Genomic DNA, 21,568 nt, shown 5'->3' on the forward strand with positions numbered 1-21,568 from the left:
ACAGCTGACACTCGTTGCCTCTGATTGGGAGTCACTCAGTCAAACATAGAAAATGACGAACTAGAAACACCCAACATAGAAACAGAACACATAGAATGAACACACCCTGGCTCAACATATAGAGTCCCAGAGCCAGGGTGTGACAGTACCCCCCCCTAAAGGCGCGGACTGCGACCGCGCCTCAACTAAACAAAACAGGGGAGGGCTGGGCGGGCATACCTCCTCGGCGGCGGTTCTGGCACCCCTGGCTTGGTGCGTGGAGGAGGAACGGGCCTTACCAGGCTGACGACTCGCACCCCTGGCTTGGTGCGTGGAAGAGGGACGGGCCTTACCAGGCTGACTTCTCGCACCCCTGGCTTAGTGCGAGTGGCAGGAACAGGCCGGACCGGGCTGGCGACGCGCACCGTAGGTTTGGTGCGAGTGGCAGGAACAGGCCGGGTCGGGCTGGCGACGCGCACCGTAGACTTGGTGCGGGTGGCAGGAACAGGCCGGACCGGGCTGGCGACGCGCACCGTAGGTTTAGTGCGTGGAGCAGGGACAGGCCGGACTGGGTTGGCGACGCACACCGTAGGCTTGGTGCGTGGAGCAGGGACAGGCCGGGCTGGGCTGGCGACGCACACCGTAGGCTTGGTGCGTGGAGCAGGGACAGGCCGGGCTGGGCTGGCGACGCACACCATAGGCTTGGTGCGTGGAGCAGGGACAGGCGGGGCTGGGCTGTCGACGCACACCGTAGGCTTGGTGCGTGGAGCAGGGACAGGCCGGGCTGGGCTGGCGACGCACACCGTAGGCTTGGTGCGTGGAGCAGGGACAGGCGGGGCTGGGCTGTCGACGCACACCGTAGGCTTGGTGCGTGGAGCAGGGACAGGGCGGACTGGGCTGGCGACGCACACCGTAGGCTTGGTGCGTGGAGCAGCAACTGGCCGGACTGGGCTGGCGACGCGCACCGTAGGTTTGGTGCGAGTGGCAGGAACAGGCCGGGTCGGGCTGGCGACGCGCACCGTAGGTTTGGTGCGAGTGGCAGGAACAGGCCGGACCGGGCTGGCGACGCGCACCGTAGGTTTAGTGCGTGGAGCAGGGACAGGCCGGGCTGGGCTGTCGACGCACACCGTAGGCTTGGTGCGTGGAGCAGGGACAGGCGGGGCTGGGCTGTCGACGCACACCGTAGGCTTGGTGCGTGGAGCAGGGACAGGGCGGACTGGGCTGGCGACGCACACCGTAGGCTTGGTGCGTGGAGCAGCAACTGGCCGGACTGGGCTGGCGACGCGCACCGTAGGTTTGGTGCGAGTGCAGGAACAGGCCGGGTCGGGCTGGCGACGCGCACCGTAGGTTTGGTGCGAGTGGCAGGAACAGGCCGGACCGGGCTGGCGACGCGCACCGTAGGTTTAGTGCATGGAGCAGGGACAGGCCGGGCTGGGCTGTCGACGCACACCGTAGGCTTGGTGCGTGGAGCAGGGACAGGCCGGACCGGGCTGGCGACGCACACCGAGGCTTGGTGCGTGGAGCAGGGACAGGCCGGGCTGGGCTGTCGACGCACACCGTAGGCTTGGTGCGTGGAGCAGGGACAGGCCGGGCTGGGCTGTCGACGCACACCGTAGGCTTGGTGCGTGGAGCAGGGACAGGCCGGACCGGGCTGGCGACGCACACCGTAGGCTTGGTGCGTGGAGCAGGGACAGGCCGAACCGGGCTGTGGAGACGGATAGGAGGCCTGGAGTGAATAGCGGCCACCACCCGTCCTGGCTGAATGCCTACCCTCAAACACTCTGTGTGAGGCATCCACACAGGACGTACAGGGCGGTGTACCCCTGGCCTGGTGGCCTTCTGGATCCGCCCCCTTTTCTCCTCCGTCAGCCCCGTCGTCCATGCCGTGTGCCCCCCTAAAAATTTTCTGGGGTTGCCTCACGACCGTCCGACGACGACCCTGATCACGCCGTAACTCCTCTCTACGTGGCGCGCCTCCACCGTCTCACTCCATGGCCGGCGATCCATCCCGGCCAGGATTTCCCTCCCAGGTCCAGGACCCCTGCCCGTCCAAGATCTGCTCCCACGTCCAGGCTGCCTGCTCCTGGACACGCTGCTTGGTCTTGGTATGGTGGGTTTTTCTGTCACGATCAGTCGTAGTAATGAGTAGACCAAGGCGCAGCGTGAGAAACAAACATGACTTTAATTAGTTAAAGTTTCTAAACAAAACAAAACACGACTCGTGAAGTCCACGGTGACAATGACCGAACACGGAACAGAAACCCACAAACACAAAGTGAAACACAGACAGTTAAATATGGCTCCCAATCAGAGACAACCAGCACACAGCTGACACTCGTTGCCTCTGATTGGGAGTCACTCAGTCAAACATAGAAAATGACGAACTAGAAACACCCAACATAGAAACAGAACACATAGAATGAACACACCCTGGCTCAACATATAGAGTCCCAGAGCCAGGGTGTGACAGAAAGACAATGATATCAGCTTTCTGAAAGAAAAACTAGGCACCTTTTAAATATTAAATGTCTTTGTAAATATATTGAGTATTTGTTTTGACTGTATGTTGTTCTTGTTCTCCATAACCAATCTTCCAAAATCAGTTTCATATGAGAACATTGTGTGAGAAGAGTGATTTAAAATGTATATAACATTTTGTGGGATGTTTCTGTTGTCCTCTAGCCTACACTTGTCAGCTGCTCAGCAGAACATTTGACCAAATCCAGATCTACAGTATAGAGGAGGCATGTTTTGATGTGAGGCATTAGTAGGTGGAGATAGAGGTAAAAGCTACTACAATATTTTGTATTATTGAGTTTGACTCATCTTTATAGGGCAAATACATTTTTCCCAGTTGGTTTTAGGGAATAAAGTATATAAACAATCAATGTAATAAAGTAGCATGAGAGAATAAATTGGCTATAGCTAGGTTATTTGAAGTTACTTAGACTAAGCAAATTGTATTTGAGGGCAATGCGCCCATAGAGGTACTAGAAATCGCCTCTACTCTATGTTGAGGGGTTGGTTTACATTCTTGTCAATCAGAATGAGTCCAGGGTCGTTCACTTACTTTGAAACGGAACTGCTTCCGGTTCTTCAAGGAAATAGATAGAAAAAAATAAAGTACCATCGCCATGTTTCAGAATGAAATATGTCCAAAACATTAAATGTAATATTGCCGTGTAGCAGTATTTACACTTCATAATTTTTGTCTTTGTTTTTAAAGAATACTTTTTGGTTGATGAGACTACCGCGGGAGTTGTATTTGCTGTAAGTAACTAGATCCGGTGATGTCTATTTACCCTGCGGCTAACAAATTAGCTAGCACGCTACTATCGGAGGGAAGGAGCGGCATCTCGGCCTTATGCGTGCTAAGTATATGGACATTTAGTTGACTCCCCAAAAAATATATTGTAAGCACCGTACACATTTCATCCATACATGGACAACGTTGAGTTGCATAGTTAGCTAATATCATACTAAACTAATGCTAGATAGCGATATCATATCTGAGCTAGCTAGGACAAGGCCGTGCACAATTAGCATAATTTAGCTAGCTGGCTACAGCTAATTTATAAAGATGTAGTTACAGCCGTAACGTTATGGTTTATTATGCTTCGGCTAGCCATGAAAATCAGTGCTGCTGGTTATGACGGTGGTGTTAGCTAGTTAACGACATAACACGAACTAGCTAGCTATTAATAATACCTAGTTAACGTTGGCTCAATAGCATTACTACATTGCCTGTCAAATTCTGCCAACAACAATGGTTAGCTAACTAGCTCTATAGCCCCACTCAAGATGCTCATCTGCGTCTCTCACTTAACAGTGAATGTCTAGCTAGCGTGTGTGATGAAACTGGCTACCTTTTGCCAAGCCGTTCACTAATCAGTGAGACGTCTTTCAAAATAAAACATGTAATATTTCAGCATCATATAAAGTAATGTGCAAAATTGTGAATGATTGGCATTGTTACAAAGAATGTCGATGTTTGATAGAAGGAAAACGGCATATAAAATGTCACCAATATTGGTTACATGATTTGATGAGAATGTCTATCCTCTACAGGTATTGTTTCCCATACAGTAACAGTGTTACGCAATGCACCATGGGAGTGGACCACAGAATGTGCAACGGCAACTTCAGAGATCCAAGTCCACCACTGGATCTGAAGCAGAAGACCACCAGAAGCAGCAGACCATGGCAGTTACTCAACAGCAGGCAACAGCCAACCATCCACAATCAACTGTGACCACGTTTCCATCTGCAGCCAGCCCTTCAGCCCCCCAGTCCCCCAACTACCAGATAATAATGAGCCGCAGCCCTGTCACAGGCCAGAACATGAACATCACCTTACAAAATGTCAGTCAAATGGTGACAGGCAACCAACAGATCACCCTCACCCCGCTCCCCCTCCAGAACCCAGGCTCTCCCGGCTTCCAGCACACGGCCCCGCAGTGGAGGTTTGAGCATGCCCCGTCCTATATCCAGGTCACCTCACCGCTGCCACAATCCATGCAGCCACAAAGTCCCACCCAGCACAGCCCAGTCCCCCTCCAGCGACCAGGGGCACCTGGAACAGGACTGGGTTTGTGTGGACAGAGCCCAACACGCTTTGTTGATGCTGGCATGCTTGTGAGACAAATCAGTCTTGGCAGCCCGCCTGGAAGTGGGCACTTTGTTTACCAAGAGGGGACAGGGCTGACGCAGCTAACTCCAACCACGGTTGGGCAGGTGCAGCTGTCCTCCCCAGGGGTGCCAGGCTCTGTGCGGGAATGCAGGCTGTCCCAGCCCCACTCACAGACTGGAGGCACCATCCACCACCTCGGACCTCAGAGTCCTGTGGCCAGTGGCACTGCTCTGCCCACACTGGGGAGCCCAGGCCACATCACCACCTCCAACTTGCCACCTCAAATCAGCAGTATCATCCAGGGGCAGCTGGCGCGTCCCATGATATTTGAGAAGACTTCACAGGGTATGGTAGCTGGAGTGGGGACAGCTGCCACATTGTCTTTCAGTATGCCTTCCACCATTCCTCCCTCCAGCCCTTCTCTCATTAACCCTCCGCAAGGCATCCCCAATCCCCCCCTCACCCCTACCGGCATGTGCTTGGGGTCCATCAAGAAACAGATACCCAAAAAGCTGGAGGAGATTGCACCCTTAAACCCAGAAGTGGCCCAGCTGAGGAAGCAGTGTCTGGAGCACCACACTAAGAAGATGGAGGGTCTGAAGGAGGTCTTCAAAGACTACCTGATTGAGTTGTTCTTCCTGCAGCACCTTCAGGGGAACATGATGGACTATTTGGCTTTCAAGAAGAAGCCCTGTGTCCCGCTTTTCACTTACCTGAGGCAGAATGACCTAGACCTTGAGGAGGAAGAGGAGGAGGATGAGGAGCAGTCTGAGGTCATCAATGATGAGGTACTGTTACATCATTGATTGATCTATCATGTCTTATAGTCATACATTCAGAATGCCTCTACCTCTTATTCCATGTTTAGGCTATATGAATTTAGTTCAAATCTCTGTGCCACTCCCAGGTCAAGGTTGTCACTGGAAAGGATGGACAGGCTGGAACACCGGTTGCCATAGCGACACAGCTTCCACCCAATGTTTCAGCAGCATTCTCTACCCAGCAGCAGTTCCAGGTGAAGAAGGGTGATGGGGCACCAAATGACTGCAACCCCTACACAGAGAGGATGGAACTGATTATCTTTGTCTCTCTTAAATGTTTCCTTTTAGATCTCCAAGCTCTTACTAACCCTTGGATATGTCTCCTCAGGTGCACCCGGGAGCAGCTGGCAGCATGACAAACACTGGAGACATGGATGCCTTTAAGAGGCAACAGGCAATGGCACAAGCAGGTAGGGCAAGGACAGCAAACTCCCGTGGCTCTTTTGTTGGTTTGTTTCCGCCCCCTTTTCTTTCTTTTTGTTATTTTCTTCCCTTAAATTGCTTCTGCTTTTAGATATTTGGCATCTTCTACTAGCGCTGTGTGTAGAAGTCTTAACCCAAGGAAGGAGAGGTGGTCTGTATGGTGTACAGAAGGTCATTGCTGTTTGCCGAGTGTCTTTTTTCCGTTATGAGGGTATTGTGTGTTTTAAATCCCAGATCAGGCTAAGAGGTCCCGGATTGAAGTTGGTCGCCATGGAATGATTTTCCAGCATCCTGGTGCTTTAGGATCACCTGGCGTTCCACTCCAGCAGCTTATGCCGACAGCGCAAGGTAGGAGTGCTACTACCAGGCCGTTCTGTGTTCTGTTCAATGCTGCTGGACGTGTTCTCAATCCTACGAGACAAACTGAATTCCAACAACGTCCCATCGTCTCCAACGAAAACCTCCAAGCAGCATCAACAAAGAGATCTTCATCCATCCGCTGGACAGACACCCCAGCAGGCCTCAGGAAGTTCAGGCTTAGCACTCCCAGCACGCTCTCTCTCTCTAGATCAAGGGCTAAAATGGGGAAGAAGATTTTTTTTAAACAAGTCTGAAGAAAAGGAGTAGCCTCTCACTGGGATGATGCCATGTCTTATGATTTTACTTTTTTATGTTTGATTGATCATCCGTCTCCATCCGTTTCTTCTTTTCTGAAGTTTTGTTATTCCCGATCGTCTCTGTTTGGACGGACTTTCCTGTGCCGTTGGAGCTTTGGCTGTTTCGCAAGCGGATCACGGAAAGTGAGAAAGGAGGAACCCTGGAAAAAATAAATCTCTTTCCAGTGGGGCATGTTTGCTCATTTGATGATTGCTTTTTCGTTCCTCCTTTTTTATACTCGTCATCATTCTCATCCATCCATCCGTCTCCCGCACCCCTGTCCCTCTCCGTTGTCTGTCCTTGCATTGTAAACATGGATTCACAATGCATCTCAATCCTATGTTCAGTTGTCAGTCATCAAGAGCATCAGTTGTTTCCTTTTCTTGTTCCATCATGCTCATCCTTTGTTGGTTTCCCCCATCTGTTTCCATGGCATATCGTTCTGACTTGGCCTCTTTCCCTCAGTTGTAGTAGGAAGGAGGGGAACCGGGTAGAGGAGGTTTGGTGCAGTCATGATATGTCACAGGTTGGCGTGGTGTGGGTGTGTCTGTCAGGGCCAGGTGTTGATGTGGTCTAGGTGATGATGTGAGTGATGGTCAGGGAGGGGTAGGACAGGTGCTGCTTAGTCAGGGTGCACAGCTCTGCTCAGCCCAGGCCTGCTGTCTGCAAGATCCCATGTGTGTCCTGCTCACTTCTCTGCTTTGCTATGTTCTGTGTTCCACAAAATAACTACATTGCTTCATGCATGCTAAACATATGGTGTTTTTGTGAATGCGCTTTATTTTATTTTACTATATTTTCTATTTCATTTGATTTGGAAACCTTTCTTCTCAGTCCCTCTGCTGAAGGTGTTTTATGCATGATTAGTTTAGCTGTTTTAATCACATTCTCTTAACATTTTAAAGATAATGTTTTAATTTTTTGCATTAACAAGCGTAGTATTTTATTTGAAGGACATGTAGATGATCACATAGATTTTTTCTTCTGTAATCATTGTGCTGTATAATTTATTTGTTTTCACTCTTCCTCAACAGTAAGAACTACACTACTGTTGACTCATATAGTACATCCAATTCATACGTTCTGGGTAGCTGTTATAATAGATGGAGCTCTAAACACTATCCTTTCATAATCTGATGATCACGTTCAGTCAGTACTGAAAAAGAATGGCTTACGTATGAGGAACAAGTGGCCCTCTGGCCTGACTACTGCTCAGTCCCTCTATCTGCAGCGTGTATAGTCTTTATTTTTTAACAGGCCTTTATTTCAGAGAGAGCAGGATTGGTATGACAGGACAACACTTGGATCGAGGAACCACAGAGCAACACTAACTCACAGCCACATGTTGTTATCCTTTCCCCCTCTCTTCACTCCTTCCCTTTGTGTTCCCTATGACTTGGTTACTGTGCTCCAGGCGGTATGCCCCCCAACCCGCAGACGGTCCAGATCCCCGGGCAGAAGCAGAACCAGCCACAGTATGACCCGTCCAAAGGGCCTCCGGTGCAGAACGCTGCCAGCCTGCACACTCCTCCCCCCCAGCTGCCTGGCCGCCTGCCCCAGGGCGCCCTCCCCATGGCTGGCCTGCCCATGGCTCTCTCTCAGCAGCCCCAGCTGGTGGAGAGCTCAGCCCAGGTAGCCAATCAGCTCCAGGCCCAGGTGAAGGTGCAGGGGGCTGGCCCCATCATGGCTCCAGTCAACCCCCACACACAGCTCCAGGCCCAGCTCCAGCAGCAGATGCAGTCTGGTCTTCACCTCCAGATGCAGCCTCAGCAGCTACAGCAGCCCCAGCTCATGCTGCAGCCAGGACAGGCGGTGAGTCTAGAGGATAACTTCCAAACATCCCATGTTTTTGGTTGTGTTCATAGGTTTGTAGATCAACGGTTTGTCTTTTCTCTCTCCTCCCTTGATCAGACTGTGACCCTCACTCGTCCTGGAGCGGACTCCAACCAACCTGTCCAAAGAATGATGACCAACTCCCTGTCCAACCCCTCCATGTCTCCTGCCCCCCTCAACGCCCCCAACTCACTCCCCTCCCCCCACACAATTGGCCCCCTCCGCCCCTCTGGGTCCAACATCAACCCTAACACACAGTCCAAACTGGCCGGGCCCAACGGCACCTCCACAGTCAAAATGGGAGGCTTTGGTCAGGGTTCGGGTATGCAGTCATCAGAAGGGAGCTCACAGGACAAACAAGCTGAACAGGCCAAAATGGTGAGGAGTTACCTCTGAGAAACCTATCACTCTGCAAGTGCTTTTGTTTTCCGGCTGCTCATAATGTGACCTCTCTCTCTGACCCCCAGGAGAGCCAGGTGCACCAGCGTATCTCTGAGCTGAGGAAAGAAGGCCAGTGGTCAGCCAGCAGGCTGCCCAAGCTCATGGAGTCCTCTCGGCCCAAGTCCCACTGGGACTACCTACTGGAGGAGATGCAGTGGATGGCAGCTGACTTTGCCCAGGAGAGGAGGTGGAAGATGGCTGCTGCCAAGAAGGTATGCTGGCTGAGTTCTCTTAGTGTACTCTTACTGAAGTAATGTCTGTGATTCTTATGTACTTGTACATTGTTTCAGTACTACTTGATCATAACTGCATATTGCATATTCCCCAGCTGGTTCGCACCTGTTCCCGTTACCATGACGAGCAGAAGAAGATGGAAGAGGGGTCCAAGAAAGAGGAAGAACTGCGGCTCCGTCACATTGCTAGCACCATCGCCAGAGAGGTGGAGTTCTTCTGGTCCAACATTGAGCAGGTACGTTTCTCTTAATGTGGAAACTGTTCCGTTGTTGTCCTTAGACCTGTAGTGTCATCAACTCTGTCCCTCCTTTCCATTTGGTTTCTCTCAGGTTGTGGAAATTAAACTGCGTTTCGAGATTTATGAGAAGAGACTGAAAATGCTCAGCCTACAGAGAGCAACGAGTAAAGGTGAGCGTTTATTCAAGAGCCTTTTGAAATTGTTTTACATAAATCTAAATTTCATAATGTCGTTTTGAATATATTGGTTATTCTTTGCGTCAAAGGACAAGATGTTAAACCTGCTCAGTCGACCGCAGTGAAAGCTGAAAAAGAGGTAGGTGGCTGCACAGACTCACTCTGGTTGTCCAGAATGTCCAGACACATAATCCGTTTTTTTTGCAGGGACACGTATTCAAAATTCTTCTCATTCACAGGAGCCCATTATGTCAACAAGGAAGCGAAAGTCCAGCACTTCATTGGCGGAAGAAGGTATGTGTGCAAAAATGTCTCCAGAGATTTTTTACTGGTTTATCATTTGAGGTGCACTGTTAAATTGAACAGTTGTTTACAATGTTGTAACTTGTCTAGCTGTGTTCTCTCTTACAGTTCAGGATGAGGAGAGCACCATAGAGGAACAGGAGGCCATGGAGGTGGCAGCTGATCAGAAGGCAGAGTTGGGAGATCTGGCTAAAGATGGTCAGCATGATGCACTGTTTTCTCTTACTATAACTAGTGATCGATTTCTCCCAATTACCTTTATTTTGTTTTTTTCATTACTCATTAAAAACATGTAGGGTTTAAAAGCGCCCCTTAGTGTTTGTGTCTATATTGAGCCTTTCCTCTCTGTCTTGTATCGTTCTCAGCTGAGATGCCTCTGGATGCGTTGATGAAACAGTATGCTGGTGCCTACGCTGACAACTTTGACTGGCCCCTGCCTTCCCCACAGAGTGATGAGGAGGACAGGGATGAGACTGAAGGTGCACCTAAACTCTACATACAGTACCAGTTAAATGTTTGGACACACCTACTCATTCAAGGGTTTTTATTTATTTTTTACTATTTTCTACATTGTAGAATAATAATGAAGACATCTAAACTATGAAATAACACATCTGGAATCATGTAGTAACCAAAAAAGTAGCCACCCATTGCTTTGATGACAGCTTTGCACACTCTTGGCATTCTCTCAACCAGCTTCACCTGGAATGGTTGTCCAACAGTCATGAAGGAGTTCCCACATATGCTGAGCACTTGTTGGCTGCTTTTCGTTCACTCTGCCGTCCGACTCATCCCAAACCGTCTCAATTGAGTTGAGGTCGGGTGATTGTGGAGGCCAGGTCATCTGATGCAGCACTCCATCACTCTCCTTCTTGGTAAAATAGCCCTTACACAGCCTGGAGGTATGTTGGGTCATTGTCCTGTTGAAAAACAAATGATAGTCCCACTAAGCCAAAACCAGATGGGATGGCTTATCGCTGCAGAATGCTGTGGTAGCCATGCTGGTTAAGTATGCCTTGAATTCTAAATAAATCACAGACAGTGTCACCAGCAAAGCACACACCATAACACCTTCTCCATGCTTTACGGTGGGAACTACACATGTGGAGATCATCCGTTCATCCACACCGCATCTCACAAAGACACGGCGGTTGGAACCAAAAATCTCAAATTTGGACTCATCAGACCAAAGGACAAATTTCCACTGGTCTAATGTCCATTGCTCGTGTTTCTTGGCCCAAGCAGGTCTCTTCTTCTTATTGGTGTCCTTTAGTAGTGGTTTGTTTGCAGCAATTCGTCCATGAAGGCCTGATTCACACAGTCCCCTCTGAACAGTTGATGTTGAGAGGTGTCTGTGACTTGAACTCTGAAGCATTTATTTGGACTGCAATTTCTGAGGCTTGTAACTCTAATTAACTTATCCTCTGCAGCAGAGGTAACTCTGGGTTTTCCATTCCTGTGGCGGTCCTAATGAGAGCCAGTTTCATCATAGCGCTTGATGGTTTTTGCGACTGCACTTCAATGTTCTTGACATTTTCCGTATTGACTGACCTTCATGTCTTAAAGTAATGATGGACTGTCATTTCTCTTTGCTTATTTGAGCTGTTCTTGCCATAATATGGACTTGGTCTTTTACCAAATAGGGCTATCTTCTGTATACCTACCTTGTCACATCACAACTGATTGGCTCAAACGCATTAAGGAATTAAATTCCACAAATTAACTTTTAAGAAGGCACACCTGTTAATTGAAACGCATTCCAGGTGACTACCACATGAAGCTGGTTGAGAGAATGCCAAGAGTGTGCAAAGCTGTCATCAAGGCAAAGGGTGGCTATTTGAAGAATCTCAAATATAAAATATATTTCGATTTGTTAAACACTTTTTTGGTTACTACATGATTCCATATGTGTTATTTCATAGTTTTGATGTCTTCACTATTATTCTACAATGTAGAAAATAGTAAAAATAAAGGAAAACCCTTGAATGAGTAGTTGTCCAAACTTTTGACTGGTACTGTATATACTCAAACTCTGTGTACCAGTCTAGCTATGTGCCTCATGCTCATTGTTATGCCAAGATGATTAGTTTCAAAGCAAAAGGATTTGTAAACTGGTGGTGTTCCCTCAGTGGTGCTGATGTAGTCATTGTTCCCTCTCAGAGATGGAGTCCTCTCTGGACAGCCCCCACGAGGCTGTAGTGATAGACTCCCTGCTCAGTGTGGACCAGTATCGAGGTTCTGAGAAGGCCAGCCCCCCTGGTGCTGACGGGAAGCCCAAGAAGGACATAGCAGAGGTGGCAGCCGCCACAGAACTCATCCTACCGAAGGGCAGTGCCAGGACCACCACTTCTGTGAGTCATCACAACTGTCTCACTGACCCAGTCATTCACTGTTGGGTGTCATTTAACCAGTTTGTCAATGAGAAGAATTTGGCAAGATGAATGGGAAAAAAGTGTAATAAATGAAATATATATATTTAAGAGGACAGTTACTGAGTTAACATGTACAAACAGGGAATCATTATGACACTTTGCTATGTGTCTTAGGGCCGCAGCCAGGCTCCTTTCCTGCTGCGTGGATCACTGCGTGAGTACCAGCAGATCGGAGTGGACTGGCTAGCCAGTCTCTACAAGAAACACCTTAACGGCATCTTAGCAGACGAGACAGGGCTGGGCAAGACTGTGCAGACTGTGGCCTACCTGGCCCATCTGGCCTGTCAAGAGGGTAATCTACTGCTGAAAGACTTTATTCAATGCTTCTCTTTTGTTTATTTATGTAAACATGTACGTATTTTTATGCATGTAAACATTCATATAGACTTATTTTATTTTTATTTTTCAGGCATCTGGGGCCCCCATCTGGTTGTGGTGAGGACGTGTAAGATCCTGAGCTGGGAGATGGAGTTTAAACGCTGGTGTCCTGGCCTCAAAATCCTCCTCTACCTCGGCAACAGACGGGAACGCAGAGCAAAGAGAAGGGTAACTAGTAATGATCTGTTTCAACAGGACCTTTTTCAGTAGACATCCCCATGAGATGAATTCCATTCCAGCAGAGAGACTTGGGCAGGACAGCAGCACCAAATGTGACAATAAATAACGCACACTTCTCAAGAATAGAATGCCTTAAAGATTTAAATGTTCTTCTCTACCCCTTTTTGGCTTCTGCTGTTATTTAAAATTGTTTACCCGTTTATAAATTATTTCTCAGTCTGTCCATAACTTGTGGTGTTGTTGATGTGTCTCCAGTGGTGGGCGGAGGCCAACAGCTTCCATGTGTGTGTGACGTCCTACAAGCTGCTGCTGAAGGACCAGAGCCACTTCCTGAGGAGGAGGTGGAAGCACCTGGTCCTGGATGAGGTGCAGCTCATTAAGAACATGTCAGAGAAACACTGGGAAACAATCTTTGCTCTCAAGAGGTAACAACTCTTATTTTAGGGTAGCACCATGGTTACACCCCCACATAGACTGGTCTGCTGAGGGCTTTTTGGTCTCAGCTTAGCATGAAATGAAAGTTTAGTTTAGACAGCTTAGAAGGTTAAACTCTTAAATGTGGTTTTCCATGCATTTAAAATTGTTAGCGAGCTAGAGAAACAACAAAATCAAATGATGTGTTGGTGTGGTTTATGTTCCAGTCAGCAGAGGATCCTCCTGATCAACACTCCACTCCAGAACACACTGAAGGAGCTGTGGACCATGATCCACTTCCTCCTGCCAGGCATCACCAGACCCTACACAGACTTCCCTGTCAAGCCAGGCACAGACCAGAACCAGGACTACTGCCACAAACTGGTCATCCGCCTACACAGGGTAAGTGTAGGGTTACAACCAAACTCCCCTTCTTTCTAATGCTTGTGTGTTGAGAGTTTGTCACAGTCAGTTGTCTGATATCCATCAATGTGATGGCGCTTTTATTTGTGGTGGGAAGTGATTGTGTATCTGAAGGTTCTTTCATTCCTAATGAGTGTTTCTGGTCATTAAAGAAGGTATCTTGCTTAACTTTATACCTGTGGGAATTGGCCTATATGGATAGGGCTGAAATGTTTCTTACAGAAGAAATAGAAAAAGCATATGCATAAGCATGGTAGCAATTGAGAGGGAAAGGTTTCGAGATTATGGGGAAATTATTAGACGAAAGGTGAGTATGCGACAGTTCACCTGACACAAGACTAAATCCAAATTACACTGTTGATTTTGTGAATTTTACATTTAATGTACTTTTTGCCGCATTGTTGATAACAAAATCTGAAAATACTCTGGATACATTCAGTAACATAAGACTATTCCTGGAAAATGTGGGGTAGGTGCAACATAAGACAAAAAAATGACATGGGTTTGAGTGAGAGGACTATCTGGTGTCTCCAAGTGATCACACACCTCTCCAAAGGGTGCCCAGTTCCTAAGTAATGTCAATGCACTTTTAGGACTTGAAGAGTCTTCAACTACAATATGTTTTTTTTTAGCTCTCCTAGCTGTGCCTTTGAGGAACTAGAGCAAGCACACTTTTTGGAACATAAGAGCAGGTCCACTTTTTGGAAAACGAGCAAGCACACTGTTTGGAACCTGCATCCCGCCCTCACACAATTACTGTTGTTTACGCAATCCAAAAACAGTCAATTATAAATCGCAATCTGGATCAAGTGGGCATAATTTGAAAACCTGTTCTATTGCCAATATATGACTAGCTAAATTATAAAATACGATATAACAGTATTAGGCTTTCACAATGCAATCCAGGGAAACGGATCATCATTTTGATGCGCATAGAAAGGAGTCATGAGTGCATTCAGGTGTGTGTGCTGCAGCAAATTTTCTTCACAATAGACAAACCGGCTCATTCTGTAAAGAACAACCCAACATAGTGATCATAAACGTTGGCACTGTATGTGACATGAGTTTTATGATATGGAAATGTGAAGTGCAAATTTGGACTCAAATTTGGACAGGTGTTTTACTTGCTTGTATGACATCAAAGCGGTATTTATTATAATCCTCAACGTCTCATCTTTCAAAATACATAGTCCTCTTAATTTACAGCATTTCCCTCACCCAGACAACAAAAAGTGTGCAAAAGTTGCCCAATTAGCGGGAGGGATTAGGTGGATGAGCGGGCGACCGACCGGGCGACCAAGATGCTTAAGTTCAGAACGGCTATCAGTCAAAGTCCATACAGCGCTGTGAAGCGCAGAGCCAGAACTCTGACGTCATATATAGCATGTTACTTGTACAGTCACTGCATTCCAATTTAGGCGTTTATCGGTACCACTGGTCATCAGGATGATTCCCCTTTACCAGGGCAGAGCTGTTCATACCTAGATACCATTAGATCTGACATCCTTTCTCCTCTCTCTCTCCAGATGATCCAACCCTTCATCCTGAGGCGCTGTAAGAGGGACGTGGAGAAGCAGCTTCCTAAGAAGTATGAACACATCCTCAAGTGTCGCCTTTCCAGCAGACAGAAGAGCATGTATGAAGATATCCTCACTCAGCCAGGGTGAGTTGGGCCTCCAGACACCACATAACCTCCGCCTAATGTATGGCCAACCTGATTGTATAATTAGTATAGTATTTAGTTTTATACTCATAGACTGAATATTTGAGCACAGGTTCTATACCTGGAAACGCATTATGATTATTTGGTAGTGATAGGAGGGGGGAATCGATAGTTACATATGGCAATATTATTTTGGGACGATATTATATTGATATTTGACACCCAATTATCAATAAAATATATATATATTTTTTGCTACTGTAGGTAGGGTTAGCTAGAGCTAGTCAGCTGTATCTGCGTCAAACTGGTATTTTTCATCTTATAGCTCGTCCTCCTTTTTAAATAGTGAGCCAACATGTTTTCAGCACTCTTATTTCCCTGACTGATCAGAACTTGTGTTCTCATGCTCTCTCTTGTCTCTGTGCAGCAGACATATAGTGAGCAATATGTTTGGAACATCAAATCGTATCGAATCGCTATACATATAGAATCGTGAGAATCGCAATGCATATCATTTCGGCACCTAAGTATTGTGATAATATCGTATCGTGAGGCCCCTGGCAATTCCCAGCCCTATTATTTTGTTATAATCAGAGCATGGTTGCTCAAATGTTAAATTCACTTGCCCTCTTTCTGAATGTCTTGTGCTCTGTCCTCTGTCTGCCCGTAGAGCCCAGGAGGCATTGAAGACTGGTCATTTTGTGAGTGTGCTGCAGGTGCTGATGCAGCTGCAGAGGATCTGTAACCACCCAGACCTGGTGAACATCAGGGAGACCAGCAGCTCCTACGTGTGTTCCTCTCTGCAGTACAACACCCCTTCCCTGGTGCTGGGAGCCCTGCAGGACGACCAACGCACGGTAGGACTAGTAGGATACCAGTATCACACACAGCTTCAACACCTGAGGGTTTAATCCAGTTTATTCTATTTCATTAGTACTGCTCACCTGAGTGACGTGGAATGGAATTGATTAGATTGGTTTAGATGTAACTTTATCTGAGAACTTAGTCTGCACCTGCATATGAGGTTCAAAACACACTTGTATTCCTTTTGTCTCTTTTTCTAGAGCCTGGACCTGTCCCTGTTCGACTTGATCAGTAATGAGAACAGACTGACGCGCTACGAGACAGAGGAGGTTCTACCCAAACTCAAAGTCACCCGTCAGCTGATTGAGGAGATCCACAGTGCTCCGGACCCACCGGCCAGACCCAAGCCCTGCAAGATCAAACCAATGAGGTCTGTGCTCTACCTTTCACATCACATGGAAACCCTAATACACATGACATGGATGATTCCATTCTGTTACTCACAAAAATGGAAAATAAATCATATTTACTAATTCTATTCTATCATGTTGCATCAGTAGCGCTAGGCAGTGTTGCATGACCTGTGACCTTTATTGAGTCTATGATTTGATTGACAGGTTGTTCCAGCCAGTGCAGTATGGTACCAAGCCAGAGGGCCGTCTGGTGCCCATGACCAATACTGTGGGTCAGCAGCGTCCTCCAGCCACCACTACCACCCCCCTCACCACCACCGCCACTATTACTTCTACTGCCCCTCAGCCAGCCCAGACCAGGGGCAAGTCCCCTGTCACCACCACCACTACCACCACACAGGGTAAGATCTCACTATAGACCCCTAGACAATGCTACACCTTGGTATGCACTGGGGTTCACACGCGTTTCATGCTGTTTTCAAGTTGAATAACTTAATGAAGGAAATCAAACATTTGTCTTCATGCGTTTTGATAATTGCAGTTCATTGTTTACAGTATTTGTGTAGTGTGTATCACACAGATAATCTCATGATGTTACCATGTAATGTTTTGTAAAGTGTGATTGTAGTTGGTCATGACACTAAAAACTGCGTTTCAGTGAAGTTAATTAAACTAACTATGCATAGCCTGTGTGTGTCTCATTACCACCATTACATTTTCAAATTGTGTGGTTTATACATGTGTAACTAAAAGATACTGTCATCAACATAATTTCAGAACAAAATCCAAAGCAACATTTTGCTACTCCAAATGTATCCTAAAACAGAGAAGTCCAAGGCAAAGATTTGATTATATTGACATCCTCTTTTGACTCTAATCCTATCAATCCAAGACGGGTATAAACCTAAACTTGCTGATGGACCACCACCCTCGAGTTGTGCTGTTGAATTAACTGACGCGTTGTTTCAGTTAGCCCATCCCAAACTCCCTTGTACTTCACAGTGGCTGGGACCGCTATTCAGAAAGCCCAGACTACCTCTCCTGCCACCGGCACCACTGGGTCTGCTGTAGCATCCTCTGGGAGCTCCGCCGCTGGCCAGCATGTGGTGGGGGCTGCCCCCCCTGTGGCCCTGGGTCAGGCTCTGTGTGGCGCAGCCCAGCCCACTCTGTCTGGTATTGTCCAGGTCCCCAGGCCGGCCCTAGGCCCCACCCATGCCATCCAGTCCAGCCTGGTTCCCCAGAGACTGGTTCTAACATCCCAGGCCCAGGCACGGTTGCCTAGTAAGTGGCCTCCTCCCCTTCCCTCACCTCCCTTCAATGCATTTCTATTGTCCTATTTTACTGCAGAGAATCATTGAGTGAAGAAAAATAGCACTTTATAAATGAGAACTACAGCCATGTCAGCAGCATCCCCAAACAGCCTCAATCTTCCTCAGTCTGAAACCTGCATGTCCACAACCCAATGTCTGCTGCCATGACAGACCACACAATACTGGTTTAACCATTTAAAACTATATTTTCCCCCACCTAAATATTGGTTCTCCCATTTTACTAATCTTTTGCTTCTTGTCAGCCCAGCTGCAGGAAGATATCCCAAAGTGTTGTTTCCTTCTTAGATTTTTTTTGTGTTGTTGTTATGTTTTCTTTTGACCCTGAGAGTTTGTGTACTGCTAAGCATGTGGAAATGACCCCGCTGACCTCAGGCCACTCCCTACCCTACCCCAGTGTGAACACACACAGAAACCTTTTCAATCGCAACTCAACACACAACACACAAATTATAGCACATACATTTATTTTTTTAGAGTAGTTTTATCTTTAAAAGAGCAAACTGCTATTTGTTGGCAATAATTTTATGAGGATAAAGGTGCATTATCTGTTTGCATGCCTGTAATAGGTGTGTTGTAGTTGTTGTTGAAAAGGCAGTTAAGTGCAAGCCATTGCTTTAACTGAATACATGTTTGTTGCAGGGTCTCTGTCTCACCTGAAGATTACTGTTTTTAGTTTCTTTTCCCCCTCAGGGTTGGCTAGAGATGAGTAACTGCAATGGTTCTCATGTTGTGGAGGGCAGCTACCTACACTTGTCCCACTCATTAACCCACCCTGGTATTGCATGTCTAGTCTCTCACCCTTCAACTAACTGAAATATGTCTTTATTTTGTATTTTTGGTGATGCAGTCGTACAGCTCTTTTAGTCTGTGGTGTTATTTGATTAGAGGTCTGTGTGTATGTACTCTTTCCTCCTGCTGAAGGTGGAGGAGATGTGTTGAAGATAGCCCAGCTGGCGTCCATAGCAGGCAGCCAGAACCGAATCTCCCAGCCCGAGACCCCCGTCACTCTGCAGTTCCAGGGCAACAAGTTCACCCTGTCCCCCAGCCAGCTCCGACAGCTCACCACTGGGCAGCCCTTGCAGCTCCAAGGTACACTCGGTAATGTACACCCAACATTTCATACTCTCCCTATAACTTCTCTTTTTCTCCCTGCCCTTTTTGTCAGAATGTCCTTCACTATATTGTAATCACTTACAACAAAGATGCTACTTTAAATGATACTCCTTTTAACTCTACCATGTATTTGGTAGAATCCGCTTCATAGAAATGCAGAGAGTTGGATAACCAATGTTACATGTATAGACATTCTTACTAGAGCAGTGGTCACCAAACGGCCGATCAACTGGTCGATCTTGAAGGCATTTCTAGTCGATCACGAAACATTTATATAAAAAACCCAACGAGAAAGCTTTGTATTCCTATTTTTCTGTCTCGCGCTGTTGGCAGTAGGTGCAAGTAGGTGCGCTTGTTTCAGTTGCCCTGCGCGCCGGTGAAGTGTTCGCATTTTGAACCATTTCATGTGTCTGAAAGTACAAACTCCGCCTACTCGGCGTGCCCAGAGAGCAAATCAAGTGCACGTATAGGCCTGCCACTAGCCAATCGAATTTCTCAGATCACCTTGTCAAAGTAAGTTGATACTGTGATTTCAAAACGTTTAAAACCATGACTAGAAAGAGACTGTCAAGGAATACAGCAAAGAGCTGTGTTCATGTTAAAGTTTTTATTCACCACTGTCAACACTTTTTATTCAACACTTTTATAAGCCACTCGTGCTGCAACCAAGACTGCAGCTTCAATGAATGAGGAGCAAAGTGTATCGATGGGCTTGCGTTGTTATTGTTAGCGGCTGTGTGTGTTTTAATATTTCACTTTTTCTGGTCATAGGAGTAACAACATGAATTTGTGCATGAGGCAGAAATAATGTGGTGTGACTCGATTTTGGGTATCTGCTCGAAGACGGTGTCCCCTTTTTGGTCAGTCTTACTCTTAGCGTAGGGGGGAGAGCTGAGGGACAGTACGACGGTGAGAGGCGGACCCACTGATGCTCTCCCTCCACTGAGACTGACCATCAGATGCCATCACACTGGACCATCAGTCCAGTAAAAAAAATACACATTATTTCAATTTATGCTCACTCAGCTATGCCTCACAAGTAATAAAACAAATGATCTATTACCAGTGTGATCATATACCTCAAGTATAATTTTAAAATGGTCTGAGAAGAACAACATTGGCAGGGCAATTTGAGCATAGCCAATATGCAATGATAATGTATTGGGCGTATAGCCTACTACAACTCACATTGCTACAGAACTGTTTTAAATAGGTTAATGTTGCATAGGCTTATGTTTAAGTCATGTTAAAAATAAAATTACATCTGAGCGGTAGGTAAATCTCAGCCTTCATTTTGACTCAAAGTGACCTCAGCTCAGAAAAGTTTGGGGACCACAGAACGAGAGTGATTAAAACTAAATGGTTATATCTGTTAAATGGTTTCTGTGTCGTCTGTGTGCCTGGCTGTGTGATGGTACAGGTAACATCCTGCAGATAGTGTCGGCCCCTGGTCAGCAGATCCTCCGGCCCCAGGGCTCTATGGTCATGCAGACGGTACCTCAGGCTGTACCTGTCTCCAACTCGTCCACCAGACCTGGCACCCCACCACCAGTCGGCCCTGCCCAACAAGGTAAGCCAGCCACCTTCAACTGTGAATAGTGCAGATAGTGCCTCAAGAAATACACCACTATGGGTGTTTCTCAATATGCATACTACCGTGCCCTACACTCTCATGCTCCGAGTGCATTCTCCAACGACGTTTTCTTGAGTACGTTCTTTTGAGGATGAGAGTGTGAAGAATGCATAAAACATTACATTTGAGAAGCGCTTGTACTCCCCCTGCTGTATTACCTCACGCTTCACCTCCCCATTCGCTGATCCGTCTTCCAGCCAGGACAATGGCAACAATAGATGAAACAAGATATACACAAAGCAACCGTTTTACTTCATAACTATCAGCTAGCTATATATGAATCATAATAATGTAGCTATCCAGATAGTTTAACAGGCAAAAATGACATTTTTACATTTTAGTCATTTAGCAGACGCTCTTATCCAGAGCGACTTACAGTTGTGTGGTGAGTGCATAAGTTTTCATACTGGCCCCCCGTGGGAATCGAACCCACAACCCTGGCGTTGCAAACGCCATGCTCTACCAAATGAGCTACACGGGACGAATGACCTCAAACTATTATTATGCAAGATAGATGTAAATTCTTCGTGGGTAGCTAGCTAACAATTCTTTGTTTCTATCTGGCTAGCTAACAGTACTAGTAGCTAGCCGGTTATCCCTATTGACTTACATTTACATCATTTAGCAGACGCTCTTATCCAGAGCGATTTACAAATTTGACTTATTATGGGCTTGCGATCTACGGTACGTAGGCAGGTAAAGATGCCAAAATTAACACAGCATGTATTTATTAACGTATCAAGATAAGAAAATATTGTAGTCAGGCAACGTATGCCATGTGAATAGGCAACATTTCATTCCGAAGTCAGTGTATTTTCTCTCGCTTCAGCTCAAATAATGGCAGGAAGTTCAACTATTGAGAAAGTAGACTAAACCATTCCAGCGTTTCTGCAACTACCTCCCCCTAACAAGCAACGTTTGAAATATGTTCTACCCTCTTGTGGCTTTGAGTCAGTGACTCTTATCACAGAGCGAAATTTTAAAGTATAAAGTGGAAATTGTGCGTCATTTTTTACATGGTTGCGTCATATTTCTTTGCATACCTTCCG

The 21,568-nt window shown here is 46.8% G+C and overlaps 1 protein-coding gene across 6 annotated transcripts in view; it reads left to right on the top strand.

Annotated features, from left to right (window-relative positions):
• The first annotated feature begins 3,095 nt into the window (after positions 1–3,095).
• Positions 3,096–21,568, top strand: part of ep400 (E1A binding protein p400) — a 34,725-nt gene continuing 16,252 nt past the window's right edge. For 2 of the 6 annotated variants that reach the window (XM_041900883.2, XM_041900885.2), the window contains exons 1-26: positions 3,096–3,249; positions 4,048–5,397; positions 5,517–5,624; positions 5,759–5,840; positions 6,088–6,201; positions 7,925–8,322; positions 8,422–8,721; positions 8,811–8,996; positions 9,113–9,253; positions 9,348–9,426; positions 9,522–9,571; positions 9,672–9,726; positions 9,844–9,933; positions 10,101–10,214; positions 11,896–12,086; positions 12,282–12,459; positions 12,577–12,713; positions 12,981–13,150; positions 13,367–13,541; positions 15,089–15,225; positions 15,896–16,082; positions 16,290–16,459; positions 16,647–16,843; positions 17,445–17,723; positions 18,695–18,871; positions 20,307–20,456. In XM_041900883.2, coding sequence (XP_041756817.2) covers positions 4,081–5,397; positions 5,517–5,624; positions 5,759–5,840; positions 6,088–6,201; positions 7,925–8,322; positions 8,422–8,721; positions 8,811–8,996; positions 9,113–9,253; positions 9,348–9,426; positions 9,522–9,571; positions 9,672–9,726; positions 9,844–9,933; positions 10,101–10,214; positions 11,896–12,086; positions 12,282–12,459; positions 12,577–12,713; positions 12,981–13,150; positions 13,367–13,541; positions 15,089–15,225; positions 15,896–16,082; positions 16,290–16,459; positions 16,647–16,843; positions 17,445–17,723; positions 18,695–18,871; positions 20,307–20,456 — 5,182 coding nt within the window. In that variant the 5' untranslated portion in view covers positions 3,096–3,249; positions 4,048–4,080. Of the gene's footprint in view, positions 3,393–4,047; positions 5,398–5,516; positions 5,625–5,758; positions 5,841–6,087; positions 6,202–7,924; positions 8,323–8,421; positions 8,722–8,810; positions 8,997–9,112; positions 9,254–9,347; positions 9,427–9,521; positions 9,572–9,671; positions 9,727–9,843; positions 9,934–10,100; positions 10,215–11,895; positions 12,087–12,281; positions 12,460–12,576; positions 12,714–12,980; positions 13,151–13,366; positions 13,542–15,088; positions 15,226–15,895; positions 16,083–16,289; positions 16,460–16,646; positions 16,844–17,444; positions 17,724–18,694; positions 18,872–20,306; positions 20,457–21,568 lie in introns of all 6 variants that reach the window. The other 4 variants (XM_041900884.2, XM_041900886.2, XM_041900888.2 and 1 more) reach the window with 4 other exon arrangements.

Source organism: Coregonus clupeaformis, chromosome 16, assembly GCF_020615455.1.
Source record: "Coregonus clupeaformis isolate EN_2021a chromosome 16, ASM2061545v1, whole genome shotgun sequence".
Taxonomy (NCBI): Eukaryota; Metazoa; Chordata; class Actinopteri; order Salmoniformes; family Salmonidae; genus Coregonus; species Coregonus clupeaformis.